The 18,488-nt window shown below is 54.5% G+C and overlaps 1 protein-coding gene across 4 annotated transcripts; it reads left to right on the top strand.

Moving 5' to 3' along the window:
• The first annotated feature begins 4,025 nt into the window (after positions 1 to 4,025).
• FCER2 (Fc epsilon receptor II) lies at positions 4,026 to 16,517 on the top strand. Of its 4 annotated transcripts, none has more exons than XM_010806880.4 (11): positions 4,026 to 4,158; positions 5,737 to 5,853; positions 6,856 to 6,975; positions 7,184 to 7,237; positions 10,928 to 10,990; positions 11,451 to 11,513; positions 11,631 to 11,693; positions 11,822 to 11,911; positions 13,577 to 13,986; positions 14,084 to 14,208; positions 14,473 to 16,517. In XM_010806880.4, the coding sequence occupies exons 2-11, from the start codon at positions 5,832 to 5,834 to the stop codon at positions 14,609 to 14,611; spliced, it is 1,149 nt and encodes a 382-aa protein (XP_010805182.1). In that variant the 5' UTR covers positions 4,026 to 4,158; positions 5,737 to 5,831; the 3' UTR covers positions 14,612 to 16,517. The 4 variants fall into 4 exon arrangements, with proteins under 4 accessions (XP_010805182.1, XP_059744581.1, XP_002688905.2 ...); XM_059888598.1 differs by having other exon boundaries at positions 4,028 to 4,158; positions 14,102 to 14,208; XM_002688859.7 differs by having other exon boundaries at positions 4,029 to 4,158; positions 13,835 to 13,986; positions 14,102 to 14,208.
• The last annotated feature ends 1,971 nt before the right edge of the window (positions 16,518 to 18,488 follow it).

Below are 18,488 nucleotides of genomic sequence, written 5' to 3'. Positions count from 1 at the left end.
GTGACTCTGCAAGTGATGTTGCAACACTTCATGCCTCTATGTGTCTCCATTGTTGGGGGTCCCTACACCCCACATCCCTCACCCCAGTGAGTCACTCAGGATCAACCCCAGTTCTTCAGAATTCCTACTTCCCCACAGCGCTGGGAGCCTGCCTGCAAGAGGCTATGACGAGACCTGTGGTCCTGCCAGGGAGGGGCTGATTGGTGCCCCTGGGCTTCCAGGAGTCCAGTGCCCTCCTCCGTAGGGAAAACTGAGACCTATGGGGTCTGTGTGTAAGTCACACAGCCAAGGTCAGGCGAGGCTGCAGGGCCCCTGGCCCCTCTCTGGGACCTGGGGCCTCTGGGAAAGGATGGTGTGGGTTTCCCCTGACTGCGAGAGCATCCACTCATGACTTTGAGGCGGCAAAGCCCTGGGGAGCAACTGGCAGCATGAAACATTTAGACAAAAGTCCAGCAGCAGGGTCTGCTTCTCCAGGGGTGGTCTCCTCCGATGCCCCCTCCCTTCCCCCCAGGTTTCTGAGTCCTCCGGTCTAAACCAGCTCTTCCTCCGCCTAGCCCGCACCCTGCTCTCCACCACCTGAAATTGTCCTGTGGATTGATGAATTTTAAACTTTGTTTTTGTGCTGCAGCAGGGATGAACCTTGGGGACCTTCCACTCAGTGAAGTGAGCCAGAGGCTAAAAGAAAAATACTGATTGATTCCACTTCTAGGAGGTCCCTAGAGTAGTCAGATCCATAGAGACAGGAAGTGGAGTGGTGGGGCCAGGGGCTGGGGGAGGGGAGTTCGTGTGTAAGGGGGACAGAGTTTCAGTTTGGGAAGGTGAAAACATTCTGGGATGGATGGTGAGGATAGTTGCACCCCAGCAATGGACTTAATGCCACTGAAAATGATTAAATGGTACAATTTGTGTCAAATATATTTGTATGTGTAATATAAGCAATATAACATTTGTGTATATTGTATATACAGAATTAAAACTGAAAATCTTTGTTTTCCTCTCTCAAGAGAGCTGGGACTTAATCTTGTCTGCACTGTCGCACACAGTAGGTGCTCAGTGATTGTTGAATCAATGATTGTTGAATGAATGAAAGAGGTCAGAGTTTATCTGTCCACAGTGGATGGAGAGAGAGAGAGATGGGAGACAGGGAAATACGGAAAAGCCTGAAATCAGTACTTCTCCACTGGAAATCTGCTACGAAGCAGTAGTCCTCAACTGTGGGTGATTCTGTGCCCTTCAGGGGTCATCTGGAGAAGCCTGGACATTTTTGGAAAGGAGAGGGGAGGTGCTAAGCAAGTGGCGAGTGGAGGCCAGTGCGCATGCTCAGTCGCTAAGTCGTATCCGACTCTTTGCGACCCCATGGACTGTAGCCCAGCACGCTCCTCTGTCCATGGGATTTCCCAGGCAAGCATACTGGAGTGGGTTGCCATTTCCTCCTCCAGCGGATCTTCCCAACCCAGGGATCGAACCCGCGTCTCCTGCATTAGTAGGCAGATTCTTTAACACCGAGCCACCTGGGAAGGCCAGAGCAAAGACCAGGGACGTTGCTAAATACCGGATAATGCACAAGACCGCTCCCCCACGACGAGGAATCATCTGGGTCCAACGTCAACCAGTGCAGAGAATGAGAAACCCAGCTTTAAAGACACCTCGCCTGGAAGTCCTCCTGAAGTTGGCACGCCTACTTGCCCCCCCACCACACACTCACACACCCTTTGCTTGCCCCTCCTCACAACATCAGAAAAAAATGGACAGGTGGGGTGAGCCCTGAGCAGTTCCAGGACGGGGTCCGGATCAAGGCCGCGAGGTTCCTGCTTTCATCACAGCTGCTTTGAGTGTCGTGCCCTGTCCCTGGTGCTGAGAGTCCTAGTGGGCGCCGCACCCAGGACCTGTTAGTGTTGGGGATGGGAGCCTCGTGGGGGACGAATCGGGGTCCAGGGGGTCCCTGTTGCGGCTGGGATCCCGCCTGAGAATTGTTTACAGTCATTGCCTAATCTCTGACCAGTTCCTACGGGAGTCCAGATTCAGGAGTGACTGGCAGCAGTGTAGGGATGCTGACCCTGAAAGAAGAACCGACACCGTCGGGTCACAGCCCACATCCGTGTGGTTTCCTGTTTATCCTCTAACGTCAGTGAGAGACGTGGGTTGTCACTGCCGAAGGGAAGAGGGAGCAGGGTCTGTGATACGGTCCCCCACCCCCAGAGTCGGGGGCGGGGGGGTGCGTGCCCTTCAAACATCCTCTTGTCTAAATTGAGTTTTGGTGGGGACCCAGGACCGTAGTGAGCCCTCGAGCCCCAGTTAGAACACGGAGGACCAGTGGGCACCAGTAGAGATTGGGGCAAGGTGCATCCACCTGCAGAGCTGTCAGAAGCTGGGAAACTCCAGACTCCATCACTAGCCTCTACTCCAGCTGCAGCCTGTATCCAGGACTCCATCCTGAGGCCTAGCTACAGCCCAACAGGACTTGTTCCCAAACTTTCTCCTCCTCTTCCGGTGTCCTCACTGCCCGCCTGTCCACCCAGACACTCTTGCCGAGACTGGTCATTTTCCATAGCATCTTCTGAGCACCTGTCCCCATCTTTTTCCTATCACCAAGACCATCTCATCTCAAACCTACCTGCTTCTCTCCATCTACATAACCACTGCCCCTGGCCACTTCCTCTGGTTCCTGGACCAGGTGACAGCCCCTACCATTGTCCCCATTGCCACCTGGCCCCCATGGACGTTCCCCAGGGTCCCCACTCCCCAGGCTTCCTGCCATCTCTGGCCACCCAGTGGCTCCCTGTGACCTCTCTCTGATGCCCAGCTGATAACTCTCTCCCCAACTTAAAGTGTTTCTCCTCTGTCACTTGGCAAACCATGCCAAGGGTTCAGGCCCCCACAGTTAGCCCGGATCAAGGTTGCAAGGGACACTTGGGGGCCCAGTATGAGCAGCCTCAGGCCACCAGGGTCATTCATTCAGTAGACAAGTGCTGAAGGCTACCCATCCCCAAGCCGGGGATACAATGACAGATGAGCAAACACAGTGCTTGCTATCTTGCAGTCTGCCTTCCAGGGACATTCCAGCCAGCCCCTTCCTGCTTGGTGGACAGCCTGGCCTAGTCGTGGTTGGGAAGTGGAACATGGTGGGCACAGGTGGACATCTTTCTGAGAGGCAGAGCATCAGGCCTGGGGCGGGGAGACAGCCCAACCAGGAGTTCAGCACAAGACGTTTCCCCACTGAGAAGCCCTGGGTTAAGGATCAGGAGATACATTTCAGGGAGGAAGAGCAGGATGCATGCGGTGTCAGGAAGTTCCCTGTCAGTACAAAGCTAGGTGCATGATGGGGAAGGCTGCAGACTCAGGACCCACACCACCTGGGTTCAAATCCTGGCTCTGCCATTTGTGAGCTGTGTGACCTTGGAAAGTTACTTACCCTCTCTGTGCTTCCCATCTTTCATCCGTAAGACAGCATTGGTAACAAAACGGTCTGCCTCATAAGGTTGTTGGTCAGGAATGTTACATTTGTTAATGCATAAGACACAGAGGACTGTGCCCAACGTGGGTTGCTACTAAAATAAACCATATAACAAAACTCTCAGTATTTGACCGGAAGGTTATCACATTATCTCATGTATGTTTCTTTTTCATCCTTCCCTCCCTCCCTCCTTCCTTATTTTCCTCTCTCCTCCCTCCCTCTCTCTCCTTCTCTCCATCTCCTTGTCTCTCTTTCTCTCTCCATCCCTCTCTCTCTCCACCCCTCTCTCTCTCCATCCCCCTCTCTCTCCATTCCTCTCTCCATCTCTCTCCCTGTGTCTCTCTCCCTCTTCCCAGCGTCATGAGTTAGTCATTTTGGGGTTCAAATCCTGACTCTATCACTTAGCTCCTTTGGCACTCTGGGAAGGTGACTTAGTGCCTCAGAACTCAGTTTGTTCACCTGAGAGATGGAGCTCAACATAGCAGAGACCTGGCCAGGTGGTAGGGAGCTTCAGAGGAGGCCATGCGTGGACTGGGGTTATCCGGGTGGCAAGCCCATAATTAGGTCTGTGAAAATACAAGCAGTGGGTGAATCTAGTTTCAGGAGAAAGTACCTCTCTGGGTTTAAACTCCTCACCAAGCCCGTGGCTCCTGCCTCCATTGGCCCCAGCTGACCAAGAGGACAGCAACACATTCAAAACTCATGTGAGTGCACAACACATGTGATTGTGTGTCCGTGCCTCTGAGTCTGTGACTGTGTGTGTGTGTGTGTGTGTGTGATGGTTGTGGAAAGTGTAAAGGCTTCCTGGAGGAAACGACCTCTGGACTGAGTCTCAGGGGATGACCAGGAGGAGGACTGACTATGGAACGGATGGTGGGCAGGGGGGCAGGTGGGGATGGAATTGCCAGGTGTGTGCAGGGGCCAGGTTCAGGGAAGTGAAACCCAGTTGATTGGCATGACTGAGCAAGAAAGATGGGCTTGGCGCGTGCATGAGGGTCTGATCGTGCCGGACCCTGGGGAGCTATGAAGGCTGTAAGCAGGGGAAGGAGTCTTGTGTTAGAAAGGTGGGCTGGCATAGGACCCTGTCACCCCAGCCCTCGGCAGCACACACACACCAGGCGGTCATTTCTCCCTGGGGTGGAGCCAATAGGCTCTGAGGTCACTCACCTGGGTCACTCACCTGGGTTCACCAGTCCCGCCGCGGTGTGAGGCGGGCAGATTCCTTCCCCTCTGGGTCCCTCAGTTCACCTACTGTGCACCAGCACCTCCAATGTGCCTCCAGGAAAGCCAGTGCTGTCGCTCGCCCCCAGCTTACAGATGGGCAAACTGAGCCGTTTGTCTAGGGAGAAGCCAGGACTCAGCCTCAGGTCTGGTCAGCACGGGCTCAGGCATGTCTGGCCACAGGATGGTGACCCCTTTGGCTTCCTCCAGGATGGCGAAAGACCCAGTTTGAGCGACAGCCTGGCTGACCCCTTCTCCGTTTCTCTGAGACTCAGAGAGGGGAAGCGACTTGCCCATCGTCACCCAGCAAGGCAGGGCAGCTGGTGGACCCCAGGCTTCTCTGATGGCAAAGCCCATGCTCTTCAGCACCTAGTAGGTACTTTAGAGTCAAGAGACTTTTAAAAATGCCTTGGGCATGTTGGAAGAGAAGGAAGCTGAGGCCTGAGTGACACAGTCTGCATTTCCCAGCAGGAATTGGCACAGAATGGATGCTTGATATGGATATTTAAGACCTGAAGACCCACTGTGTGCAGCTGTGCCACAAGCCTTAAGTCCACTGTTATCTCATTTGGTCCTACCCTGGCTCATGGGTTGCCCCATTTTACAGAGGGGAAAACTGAGGCTCAGAAAGATTGAGTCTTGGGCTGAGGTTGCACTGGCAGCAACAGTAACAATAGCTGATGGTATTTTCAGTGCTTGCTATGTCCCAAAGCACTTTACACATTCACCTAGAGCACCCTGTGGAGTAGAATACCTTAATTTTGTCATGTGGTGGATGAGGAGATTGGTTTTGAGGTTAAGCCACTTGCCAAGATGACTCGGGTGCACACTGATGGAACACCTGCTCTGCGCCTTATGTGTGATGGACCCCTGGGTGCCCACCTCTGGCTTCAGGCTGCTCACCCTCCACTTCAGTTGCATCCCCCACTTAACTGCAGCATTGATTTCCAGTCATCGACTAAACAAAACCAGCCAATGGTCACTGCACTCAAGTCCCAGGTGCTGGCCTGTGTGAGTGACTAGAACCTGACATCTAACCCTCACCCCCTGTTAAAACCCAGATCCCAGCCAGAACGGCCGCCACTGTGCCCGTCAAGTGGGCTGCCTTGACAGGTAGTGAGCACCCCGTCACTGGGAGAATCCAAGCAGTGCTGCCATGGAGGAAAGTTCCTACTCAGGTGAGAGAACTCTCTGAAGCTGACCCTGGCCAAATCAAGAACTCTGACCTCCTATTTTCCACCCAGGAGAGGAGCGGGGCTCCAAGGTCCCTATTTGGAATGAAGAGTGATTTTTTAGCAAAAGCCCAGCAAGGGAAGGGAGGTGAGCCCTGACTGGGGTTCGTGGCACAGAGCCAGGCAGACAAAGGAAGCTTCAGGCCACTCCCTTCCCTGACTCAACACCCTCAAGACCGAAAAAAAAAAAAAAAACCCCAGCTCCAGCTGGGGCACGGGGGAGCCCGATAGACCGACAACCATATGAAGGGGACTCAGAACGAGTGGAATCCAACACAATGACTCCTCACAGCCGGGCTGAGGGGAGGGGACCCGGGCCTGCAATGGGGCAGCAAGGTAGAGTTCTGGGGGAGCCCTGAGGGGGTGAGGGAAGAGTTTGGATTTGGGGAAGAACTGAGACCCAGTGTCTGGTGTTTAGGGAATAGGTCTCAGGGTGAGGGCTGGGGGCGGGGGGCCGGGGGGCCCGGGAAGGAGGACCCAGTCTTCCTGAGCTGGTGTGGGGAACCAGCATTGGGGGCAGACGGGTAGCTGAACCCATACAAGGGAGAAGGGGCATAGGTCGGCCAACTGAGGAGGGGGGTCTGTGGAGGACGGGGGATCTCAGCTCCTGGCCCCCAGACCCATCTCTCTGGATAGTGACATGGCGCCACGTCAGGCTTGCTGGCTGCTGGAGTGTGGGCAGAAGGAGCAGCCGTCTTTGGGCTGGACTGGCAGAGGAAGAGACTCAGAGATGCAGAGACGGACAAAGATGGGGGGTGGTGGCGATCGCTGACGGACATGAAAGCAGCATGTGGGTAAAATGTCCGGAGGAGGCTCGGGGTCCACTGAGGCCCTCTGCTCCACTGTGGGCTCTGGACGAGCTCCTAGGACTCTGGGTGATGGGACGTCCGGCCGAGCCAGAGCCTAGCCTCACCCTTCACCCCCTGTTGCTCCCCGTGTTCCTGGCAGAATTCACGAAATTTTCCAGAAGGCGGAGGCCGTGCTGCTCTAGGGGAACGCAGCTGGCCCTGCTGGCACTGGTGACGACGGCGCTATGGGCTGGGCTGCTGACTCTGCTTCTCTTGTGGCGTGAGGACACCCCTAACCCCCGAGACCCCCATCTCATGTTCCCTCCCTGACCCCCACTCTCCGATCCTGGGGAGCCCAACCTTGGGACACTTCCCACCTCAAACCTCCATCTCCAGCTGGCAGGTGGGGTGTGGATGGATGGGAACACCCGAAATATATCCTTTCTCTCCTCTCCTCTCCCTCATCCACCCCCTCTCCCATGCTCCAGACTGGGAAAATGCACGAAATCTAAAACAGCTGGAGGAGACCGCTGCCCTGAATGGTATGGAGGGGCTGAGTGGGGAGGCGCAGGGGAGCAGGGGGGCAGAAACCAGGCTCTTGTCTTGCTTCTGCCACTGACTAGTGTGGGATGACAGACAAAGTCTGGGCTCCAGGGTCTCTCCCAGGATCTAAGGGTCAGTCTATGCTCGCCCGAGGAGGTGGGGTGGGGGATGAAAACCCAGAGACTCTTGGAGGGGAGGGTCTGAGCTGTGCCTAATGGAACTGATACCTACCTGCTCTGTACCTCAGCTTCCACACCTGTAAAACAGGCATCGTGTTAGTGCTAAGAGGCAGGAAAAAAAAAAAGACTTTTGAAGAGCTCAGAACTGAGTCCAGTGAGCTTTTGAGAAATGCCTGCTGCTTTTGCATCTCATTCTGGGTGGCGGAAGGGTACACAGGTTCACTGGACTCTTGCCTGCACTTTCCTGAGTACGGGCAGACCTCAGACATATCAAGGGCTTGGTTCCAGAATAAAGCCAATGTCACAATAAAGGAAGTCACAGGAATATTTTGGTTTCTCAGTATATATAGAAGTTATGATTACATGATACTGTGGTCTGTTAAATGTGTAATAACATTAGGTCTAAAAAAAAGTGTACATACCTTAATGTAAAAATACCTTCTTGCTAAAAAAATTGCTGATCATCATCTGAGCCTTCAACGAGTTGTAATCTTTTTTGCTGGTGGAGGGTTTTATTCTGAGATGACAGCAATTTAGTCCTATCTTCAGTGAAAGTGTTAGTCACTCAGTCATGTCCAACTCTTTGCAACCCCATGGACTGTAGCCGGCCAAGCTCCTCTGTCTATGGAATTCTCCAGGTAAGAATACTGGAATGGGTTGCCATTCCCTTCTCCAGGGGATCTTCCCAACCCAGGGATTGAACCTGGGTCTCCTGCTTCTTCTGCATTGCAGACAGACTCTTTACCGTCTCTACTCTTTCCACCAGGGAAGCCCATCTTCAGGTTCCCCTTCTAATTCGAGTTCTCTCGCTGTTTCCATCGCATCTGTAGTGACTTCTTCCATTGAAGTCTTGAACCCTCTTTAGGGCTGGAATCAACTCCTCCCAAATTCCCACTAACGTTGATAGCTTGACTCTTCCTATGAATCACACTTGTTCTTCATGTCGTTTGGAGTGGCGAATCCTTTCCAGGAGGTTTTCAGCGGACTTTGCCCAGATCCATCAGTGGAATCACTATCTGTGGCCGCTCGGTGTGCTTAGTCGCTCATTCATGTCTGACTCTTTGTGATCCCTTGGCCTGTAGCCCGCCAGGCTCCTCTGTCCATGGGGATGACCAGGCAAGAATACTGGAGTGGGTTACCATGCCCTCCTCCAGGGGATATTCCCAACCCTCAGGGATCGAACCTAGGTCTCCTGCAAGCGGAGGATTCTTAACCATCTGGGCCACCTAGTCTTACGAAATGGCAGCTCTAGTCTTAAGAAATGTATTTCTTAAAGAATAAGACTTGAAAGTCAAAATGCCTCCTTGATCTATGGGTCATGGCGTGGATGCTGGTTAGCAGGCATGAAAGCAACATGAATCTCCTTGTCTGTCTCCATCAGATTTCTTGCGTGGCCGGATACATTGCCAATGAGCAGTCATATTTTGAAAGGATCTTTCTTCTCTAAGCAGTAGGTCTCAACAGTGGGCTTAAAATACCCAGTAAGCGTGTTGTAAACAGGTGTGCTGTCATCCAGGCTTTGCTGTTCCATTTATAGGCCATGAGCTGAGTAGATTTAGCATAGTTCTTAACGGCCCCAGGATTTTCAGAATGTTAAATGAGTACTGGCTTCAACTGAAAGTCACCAGCTGCATTAGCCCCTAACAAGAGAGTCAACCTATCCTTGGATGCTTTTAAAAAAATTATTTATTTATTGGCTGCTCTGGGTCTTCATTGCTGCACGCAGGCTTTCTCTACTTGTGGAGAGTGGGGGCTTCTCTTGTCGTGGGGCTCAGGCTCTAAGGCGTGCAAGCTCAGTGGCTGCAGTAGCTTTGTTCTTCTGAGGCATGTGGGATCTCCCTGGACCAGGGATTGGCCTCATGTCCCCTGCGTTGGCAGGCTGATTATTAACCACTGGACCACAGGGAAGTTCCATCCTCTGAAGCTTTGATGCCAGGCATTGACTTTTCCTTTCTAGCTATGAAAGATGGCATGTTCTTCCAATACAAGGCTATTTCATCTACAACAAAAATCTCTTGTATAGTGTAGCCACCTTCATGAATTAGCTAGATCTTCTGGAGAACCAGCTGAAGCTTCTACACCAGCACTGGCTACTTTCTTCTTGCTCTTTCATGTTATGGGGTCGGCCTCTTTCCTTCAACCTCATGAACCAACTTCTGCAGGCTGAACACTTTTCTTCTGCAACTTCCTCACCTCTCTCAGCTGAGAGTTAGGGCCTTGCTCTAGAGAAGGCTTTGTTGTTGTTCAGTCACTAAGTCATGTCCAACTCTTTGCAACCTCATGGACTGCAGCACACCAGACTTCCCTGTTCTTCACTATTTCCCAGACTTTGTTCAAATTCAAGTCCATTGAGTTGGTGATGCCATCTCAACCATCTCATCCTCTGCCGACCCCTTCTCCTCTTGCCCTCAATCTTTTCCAGCATCAGGGTCTTTTACAATGAGTCGGCTGTTTGCATCAGGTGGCCAAAGTATTGGAGCTTCAGCTTCAGCATCAGTCCTTCCAATGAATATTTAGGGTTGATTTACTTTAGTAAATCAACTGGTTTGACCTCCTTGCAGTCCAAGGAACTCTCAAGTCTTTTCCAGCACCACAATTCAAAAGCATCAATTCTATGGCGCTCAGGCTTCTTTGGCTTTGACTTCATCAAATGTTGTGGATGATTTGATCTTCTCTCCAGATCACGAAAACTTTCTCAGTATTAGCTATGAGGCTGTTTCACTTCCACATCATTTGTGTCTTTATTGGAGTAGCATTCTTAATTTCCTCCGAGAACATTTCCTTTGCATTCACCGCTCAGCTAACTGTTCAGCACAAAAGGCTTAGCTTTTGGTCTACTTCAGCCTGCCAGGTGCCTTCCTCACTAAACTTCATCATTCCTAGCTTTTAATTTAAAGTGAGTCACATGTGACTCTTCCTTTCACTTGAACACTTGGAGGCTGCTGTAGGGATATTCATTGACTTCATTTCAGTATTGTTGTGTCTCAGGGGATAGGGAGGCCCCAAAAGAGGGACAGAGATGGGGGAACCGCTGGTCAGTGAAGCAGTCAGAACACACAGAACACTCATCAATTAAGTTCACCATAATGGGTGTGGTTCCTGGTACCCTAAAACCATTATCAGAGTGACACCAAAGATCACTGACCACAGACCATCCTAACAGAGACAGCCAGAATGAAGAAGTTTGAAAAATTGCGAGACTCACCAAAATGTGACACTGAAACAGGAAGGGAGCAAAAGAAGCTGGGAAAATGGCATTCACAGACTTTTTCTGTGGTCGCCACAGACCTTTGTCTTGTAAAACATGCGTTAGCTGCCAAGAGAAATAAAAGCAGATCTGCTTGTCCTCGTGTCCTTGGAATTAAGAACAATTTTTAATTGCTTTTAAATTAAGCAACAGCTGCGGTCATCCAGATGATGTGTTGGGGGTCTGTGCACTTGGGATGGGGTGGGGGGTGATTCGCCAGCCTGCGCTCTTAGCTCAACAGGTCTTCTCTTCCCCTGCTCCAGTCTCTCAGGTGTCCAAAGACTTGGAAAGACAAAAGGGTGACCAGATGGCCCAGAAATCCCAGGGTGAGTGAGCTGAGCTTGGGGTCTAAGGAGGATGGATGAACATGTGGACACAGGGCTCCAGCCCTCCATGAGTTGCAAAATGGGCAGGTGACTCTAAAGACTCAGGCGAAGAGACCACGCTGGTGGCGGGGTTGGGGGGTGGACAGTGGGAGAGGAGGTGTCAGGAAGGGACTACTGAGGGGTGAGTCTGAGAATTTGCTTACCACTGCCACCTCATGCGAAGAGTTGACTCATTGGAAAAGACTCTGATGCTGGGAGGGATTGGGGGCAGGAGGAGAAAGGGATGACAGGATGAGATGGCTGGATGGCATCACTGACTCGATGGACGTGAGTCTGAGTGAACTCCGGGAGTTGGTGATGGACAGGGAGGCCTGGCATGCTGCAATTCATGGGGTCGCAAAGAGTCGGACACGACTGAGCAACTGATCTGATCTGATCTGAGCCCCCTCCCTGCAACCAGCTGCCCAGATGATGCAGGACATGGAACGAATCCAAACTGAACAGAAGAGAATGGAATCTCAGGGTGAGAGCTGGGGGCAGGGTAGGGTGCGGCCTTGGGTTCTAGAGCTAAGGCGGGGCTGTGCAGCTCGGGGGGCATCATCCCTGACACCAGCCCTGCCCCCGCCACCACCCCCATCAGAGTCTGAGCTCTCCTGGAACCTGGATGGTCTTCGAGCTGACCTGAGTGACCTGAAGTCCCGCGGTGAGCAGCTGGGGAGGAACAGGGGGTAGGGGGCAGGGAGGTATGCCTGGATCTGTGCCCGGCCCCTCCGCAAATTAAAAACAAACACCTTGACTCCTACCCCCCTACCCCTGACCCAACCACTCAAGGCTTGAATGAGATGCGTCAGGCCTTGGATTCACTGGGAAGACTCCAAGAGGAGGTGGGAAAGTTGTGGATCGAGCTACGCGCTGCCAACGGTGAGCATGCGCCTCTGTTGGGGGGTGGGGGTGGGGTGGGGGAGGGGGCTTGTTGGCTCATGCAAGAGACCTTGGGTGCAACCTGTTCCAGCCTGCAGTAGAGGTGTGAGCATGACAGTGTGGATGGGTGTGTGCTCGTGTGTGTGGCTGGACCCACATGGGGACACCAGAGAAAACCCTTTCTGATTCCAGAAGCTCCCCTCCACTGACCTGGGTGGGGGGCTTCCAAGCTTTTTCCTCCTCCAGGTAAAGACATTGAGCATTCACCAAAAATGGGTTCTCTTTACTGATCTCACCTCTGCCCATCTCCACTCAGGAGAGGGTCGTGGGTAGGAGGCCCTCAGCCACAGCCCTCGCGGAGGACTGTCTGACCCAGCCAGGGGGCAAAAGGGGGAGTAACCTCGCAGCAGTGCAGACCAGGGGAACCGTGGGGTCTTCCCAGGGGTGACAATGAGAGAGATGATGTTGGCAGTCCCAAGGGTCATAGGGGTGGTCCCAGCAAAGTGCAGAAAGTGTTCAATCACTGTGCCTGGAACCTGGGGTGGAAGCTGGGGGTTCCTGCCTGAAGACCCACCCCCTCGCCCCTCTGGGAAGCCCCTGCTGGGTCAGAGAAGAGGAAGGATCTCTGCTCTGTGTGGAGTCCTGTCCCCTGGGACCTGGGGTGGCTGTGGGAATCCCAGCAAGAAACCCCACCGTGCCCTTCCCCTACACCGGAACCTGGATCTCATTTGTTTTGACCCGACTCCCTCCCCCAAAATCTGGCCCCATGGCCTGGGTTCTGAGCCCAGCTCGGTGGCTGTCTCTCCATGATCATGTGACCCAGAGCCAGGGCATCATCCCCCAAAGTTATCTTGAAGGTCCAGAGATGCCCTCGTCTGTTTTAATGCTGTCCCCTCTCCCCATCCCCCGCCAGAGGGCTGACTTCTGGTTACAGTCCGATGTGTGGGAAGTCTCCCCAGGGCTCTTCAGAGTTTGGTGGACCCACGGCTCCTTAGAAAAATTCCACCCAAGCTATGGAGCCCTCCATAACTTCACTCTAAGAAAATCTCATTTAAATAAGCAGAGAGTCAGTCCAGTAAGAGTGGTTTTAACCTCCCAGCTGGCAGGGCTGGTGGTGATGACTGGCTGAGAGTTTCCTTGGGGTTGGGGCAAGGAAAGAAAGACCACGGTGGTCCCTGATGGAGATCGTCAGGACCCAGCCCTCCAGTCTTTTCCTACCCCACCCCCACCACAGACTCCCCTGACCAACTAGAAGAAAATCATCTCAGTTTCCCAGAAAGTCACCAAGAGTGCTGGTTGGGGGGTGATGGCCATGATGGTGGCGAGGGCTACTGTGGGGGGCAGCTGTTGGTGGGGATGGTAGTGGGGAAAGTGATGCTGGCAGTCTTGGCCTCCTCGTGCCGTTGGCACTGGAGACTAAGATATGGCTGGCTTGGCACTGGCTGTGGAGTTGGTGGTGGAGAAATGCTGCTGGCCATTGTGGGTACCTGTGGTGGGGGTGCTGGTGATCACGATGTTCCTGACAGTTGGTGGGGGGGTGTGTGCTGATGGTGGTGGTGGCTGAGGTGCCCCTGCCGTGGAGATGGTCTCACATGTACATCAACACGGGAGCTCCAGGGAAGAAGGAGACTTTCTGTTAGGCCCTGGGGTTGATCTGCTTTTCAGCCCAGCCCCCAGGAGAGATGCTGCCACCCACTTTGTCTGTGGTACCCACGGCACCCGCCATTGCGCTCTCCATGGTACCCAACACAGCATCCACCTTGGTACCCACGACAACAACATCCACTACAGCACCCACCATGGTGCCCAGCACCACAGCAACTACGACAGCACCCACCATGGTGCCCAGCACCACAGCAACTACGACAGCAACCACCATGGTGCCCACCACAGCTGCCCCCCTCAGCCTCTCCTCCACCCCAGGCTCTGTGTGCAACACGTGCCCCGAGGCATGGATCTATTTCCAAAAGAAGTGCTACTACTTCGGGGAGGGCGCCAAGAAATGGATCCAGGCCCGGTACGCCTGTGAAAATCTGCACGGGCGGCTGGTTAGCATCCACAGCCCAGAGGAGCAGGTGGGCCTGGGTTCTGCAGGGGAGGTGGCAGATTCCCACCCCGATCTCCTGTGGGGTAAGGGCGGGGGAACCCAGGCACGTCTCACCAGCCCTCTAGCCCTATCCTCCTCCCCAGGACTTCCTGACCAAACGTGCCAACTGGAGGGGCTCCTGGATTGGCCTTCGGGACCTGGACATTGAAGGGGAGTTTATCTGGATGGACAACCAGCCCCTGGACTATAGGTGAAGATGGGGGGAATGTAGAGGAGGGGAGGGGAGCCTTTCTGTCTTGGGAGAGGAGGGTTTTGGGGGGTATGTGCCTTGGGGAGCTTCTGGATGGAACCCAAGGGAGATGGTCAGGGTTTGGATTCAGACTAGACTCGGGGGAGGGAGGGTGGTATCTCCAGGCTGCTGGGAGTTGTGATGGGAATCCAGTGATGGGGTGGGGAGGGCCCAGGGGACCCTTCCTCCTTCCTCATCCTCTGACCTGAAGGCTTTCTGCTCCAGCAACTGGCAGCCAGGGGAGCCCAACGATGCAGGCCAGGGTGAGAACTGCGTGATGATGCTGGGCTCTGGGAAGTGGAATGACGCCTTCTGTGGAAGCGAACTTCATGGCTGGGTGTGCGACCGGCTGGCCACGTGCTGAGCGTTGGCCTGCCACCTTGGCCCTGGGTGCCCCTGCCCACCCTCCAGCTGCACCCTTCTGCATCACTCCTCCACCTTGAACACAGGAACAGCCCAACCCACAGCAAGACCCTGAGGACCCCCAGCAAGCAGAAGCAGCAGGCTCATTCCCGTGTCCCCACCAACATCCCCGAGGGCCCGTCCCTTGCCTCTCAGCCCAGCGGGCCGTCACCACTGGCCTGCCCTCAAGTGCTCAGAGTTCCCAATCTGAGAATCCCCTGCCCTCCAATTTGGAGGCTAGAAGCCCCCTTCCCTTTGGGGCACAGCGCCTGGCAGCCCAGCCTTCCAGGGAGCAGCAGGGAACACCTGAAACCCCAGCGTGCTCCTCCATCCCCAGCTCACCCTCTCCTGATACAGACCCATATCCTGGCCCCAGAGGACAGAGACCTCAGCTCAGGCAGCCAATGCTCCCCTACCACCCACCTGCATCATGCCCTCTCCTCGGGGCCTTGCTGGCTCTGGTCTCCAGGTGTGGAACAGGGATGCTGGGAGTTGTAGAACTTGGTGCCCGGCGCCACCTCTGAGTACCAGGAACTGAAGTGGCATGGATAGTTCCCCTGTTTTTTTTTTTCCTACTTCATTATAAGAAGCATTTACTAGGCAGGGCCTGAAGATGAAGACTCGGGTCTGATGGAGCAGAGAACACCCCTAGACGTCTACTCAGGAATATTGCAGGGCAAGGCAGGGGACTGCCGTGAACGTGGTTCTCAGTCCAGAATAGGGCCTAGTACACAGAAGGCTGGAGAAGCTCATGGGGGAGGTGGACAGGTCACCCGGAGGCCTTTTTGGGTCCTCAGCTGCCGGCCCCACCCCCATGCAGGGTCTAGGAGGCTGGGGTAGCACCAACCCCAGATTTGACATGGTCAGCCCCACACCTCTGGGGGGCCATGGGGGAGGCAGACTAGGATCTTAGAATGCCCCTGGTTAAGCACCTCACCTGCCCACCCCGTTTCTCGTCTAGAAAAGGAAGAGCCAGACATGCTCATGTGATTCTCGGGCCCACTTGAGAAAGAGGAGAGACCCACAATGGGCCACCCAGAATCCTAAGAGTCAAGGGCCAGGCTAAGCCCCAGCCACACGTTTGGAGCCTATGGAGGGTTCCCTGGGGCCCAGAACAGGGTGGGGACAAAGCTGACCCCTTGAGTGACACATGGGCTAGAACCCCCACTCAGCTGTTCGCTCTCCCTGGCACCACCCCGAGATTTTTCTCTCCCCCAAACCCTTCCTCAGAACTCTGGGCCAGCGCACAGCTGCCTACCCAACCTCTCCTCATGGGAACTCAGGCTTCTGCCTCCAGGCTGCTCAGGTCGACAGGGCGTCACCCTCGCCACCTTTCTCTCACCAATCCCTTCCCAAACCCATCAGAAAGAGCCAAGGTCCCAGTCAAGCCACATTCAGAATCCCCTCACCTCTCACCCCCTCCTGCTTCAGCCTTGGTGCAGACCCCCTCCTTGCTCACCCAGGTCTTCCTCTTCACTGCCTAAGACCCCCAGAAGTTTCCTTCCAGCTCAGGGAAAAAGCCGGAGTCCCACAGGCTTCTTTCTGATCGTGTGGACCCCTCCTGCAGGCTGTATCGCCCCAGGTTCTCCTCCGCCAGCATCCTCACTGCTCCTTCAACATTTAGGCTAACTCCCACCACAGGGCCTTTGCACATGCTCCTCCCACCTCCCTCCCATTTAAAAGGACACCTCCTGACTCCCCATCCCTTCTACCCCACTGTGTTTTTGTACCAAAGCCTCTTCTTTCAGCAGGTTGTGTAAGTTACTGATCTGTTTCAGATTAGCGAGGGCCTTTGTTTTGTTCTCAGCTGTGTCCCCAGAGCCTGGCACAGAGTAGGCGCTCAATAAATATCGGTTGAATTAAATTGACATGCGACTTGCTCTCGGCACCTGCTTCAGGGGGCTGTGAAACAAAGGATGCTGCCTGCCTGCCTCACCAAGGATCGGTGCTGGGTTCATCATCCTCACTCCACTCCCCTGCATCTGGGGGCTTCAGTCCCGAGCATCCGAAGTCAGAGCCCCTGTGATGGGAGCCTGCAGGACTGTGGCTGCTAGTTCGTCCCCTGCATCCTTCCCTTGCCCTTAACAGGTACCTGGCCCCACAATCCTTCAGCTTGTCCCAAACCTTCTCCCTTTGTCCCGAGTCCCTACCTATCCTCTGCAGGGAGCAAAAGACCCTGGGCTCTCCTCTCCCAGCTCCCAAGCTCTCCAGCATCCTATGGGGACCAACTGTATCTCCTTCCCCCGTCCTATTTCCCTAGGGCAGGGGTCCCCAGCTTCTGAGATCTAGTGGCTGATAATCTGAGGTGGAGCTGGTGTAATAATCATAAAGTGCACAGTAAATTTCATGTGCTTGAATCGTCCCCAAACTCCCCTCTCCCATCCCCCATTCATGGAAAAATTGTCTTCCACAAAACAGGTCCCTGGTGCCTAAAAGGCTGGGGACTGCTGCTCTAGGGCATCCTTCATTGCTGGGCTTCTGAATGGAGCTTGTCCCGCCACCCCCACCTCCTGCCCCTCGCTCCTGCAAGCTGGCCCCTGCCCCAGTGGGCCCAGAAGCCTCTCTCTCTAGGGTCCCTGAGGACCTCGGGCTGCTCAGCCTGAAGGTTATTCCTGCGGCTCCCTCTGAAATCCCGCTTCCCAGAGCCTCTGGCTCGCCATCCTCCAGGCACCGCCACTGCCTCCTCACCCCTGGTTCAGGCTGCCACCCCAGCTAGCCTTCTCCCAGCTGCCGGGGGCTGCCTCCCCTCCCCCCAACACCCCCGCCCCACTAGCCATTTCCTGATCATCTGTGCGCTACACAGGGTTGTTGTTTCTCCTGTTGACACCCAGTACCTCCTTGGCAATGTGCTGAGCCTCATCTCTTGCTGGGGTGACTGAAGCTGCCCCCGACCAAGCCTGGCACCCCCATCCCACCCCCATCTCCCCGTCTTGTAACCCCCTCCAGTCAGTGGAAAAGCTGCACCTGCTCTGCCCTTAAAACCCTTCTCATACGCCGTGAGGGGGACCCAAGCAAAAGTGTCTGAGATTCCCTCTCAAAACACACTTGTTCAGGTCTTGGGGCTGGGAGAGAGGGGAAGTGAAATTTTGAAGAAATTTCCCCCCCAAAAGTCCAGAAGGGCTTTCCTTGGGCGGGGGGGATGGGGGAGGAAGGAGTGATCAGGGACCAAGGGTGGTGGGCACAAGGGTGCAATTCACCTGAAGTGTACTCATCGACCTTTTTGAACCAGGAAGGTGTGTCCAGGCATAGCTCACATGTTCAGAAATTAACCGCAAGCTATTTTAAGCACCCAGATGATTTTGCAGAGAGCCTGCCCATTTCCCCTTGAGAAGCAAGTTGCTAGGGCCAGGGTTCTCAAAATGGGTCCCCTCCCCGACACACCACCCCCTACCTCCGGAGTACCAGCAGTTCCTGGGAACTTGTTAGAGATGCAAATCCCCAGCTGGGGCCCAGATCTGCAGAACTGGAAACTCTGGGGAGTGGAGGGAGGGGGTGGCCACCCCAGTGTGCATGCAGGAATCCCCTGGGGACCTCGCTAAAATGCAGACTCTGATGGTTAGTCTGGTGTGGGCCCGAGTGTCTGCATTTCCGACAGGCTCTCAAGATGTGATAGAGAAAAGGGGCTTCCCAGGTGGCTCAGTGCGTGAAGAATCCACCTGCAATGTAAGAGAGGTGGGTTTGATCCCTGGGCTGGGAAGATCCCCTGGAGGAGGGCATGGCAACCCATTCCAGTATTCTTGCCTGGAGAATCCCAGGAGGATTCTGGAGCCTGGTAGGGCTGCGGTCCATAAGGTCACAAAGAGTCAGACACAGCTGAAGCGACTGAGCATGCACGCATC

This window comes from Bos taurus, chromosome 7 (genome assembly GCF_002263795.3).
Source record: "Bos taurus isolate L1 Dominette 01449 registration number 42190680 breed Hereford chromosome 7, ARS-UCD2.0, whole genome shotgun sequence".
Taxonomy (NCBI): domain Eukaryota; kingdom Metazoa; phylum Chordata; class Mammalia; order Artiodactyla; family Bovidae; genus Bos; species Bos taurus.
The sequence above is the reverse complement of the archived record's forward strand: the minus strand, read 5'-3'. Positions and strand labels throughout refer to the sequence as shown.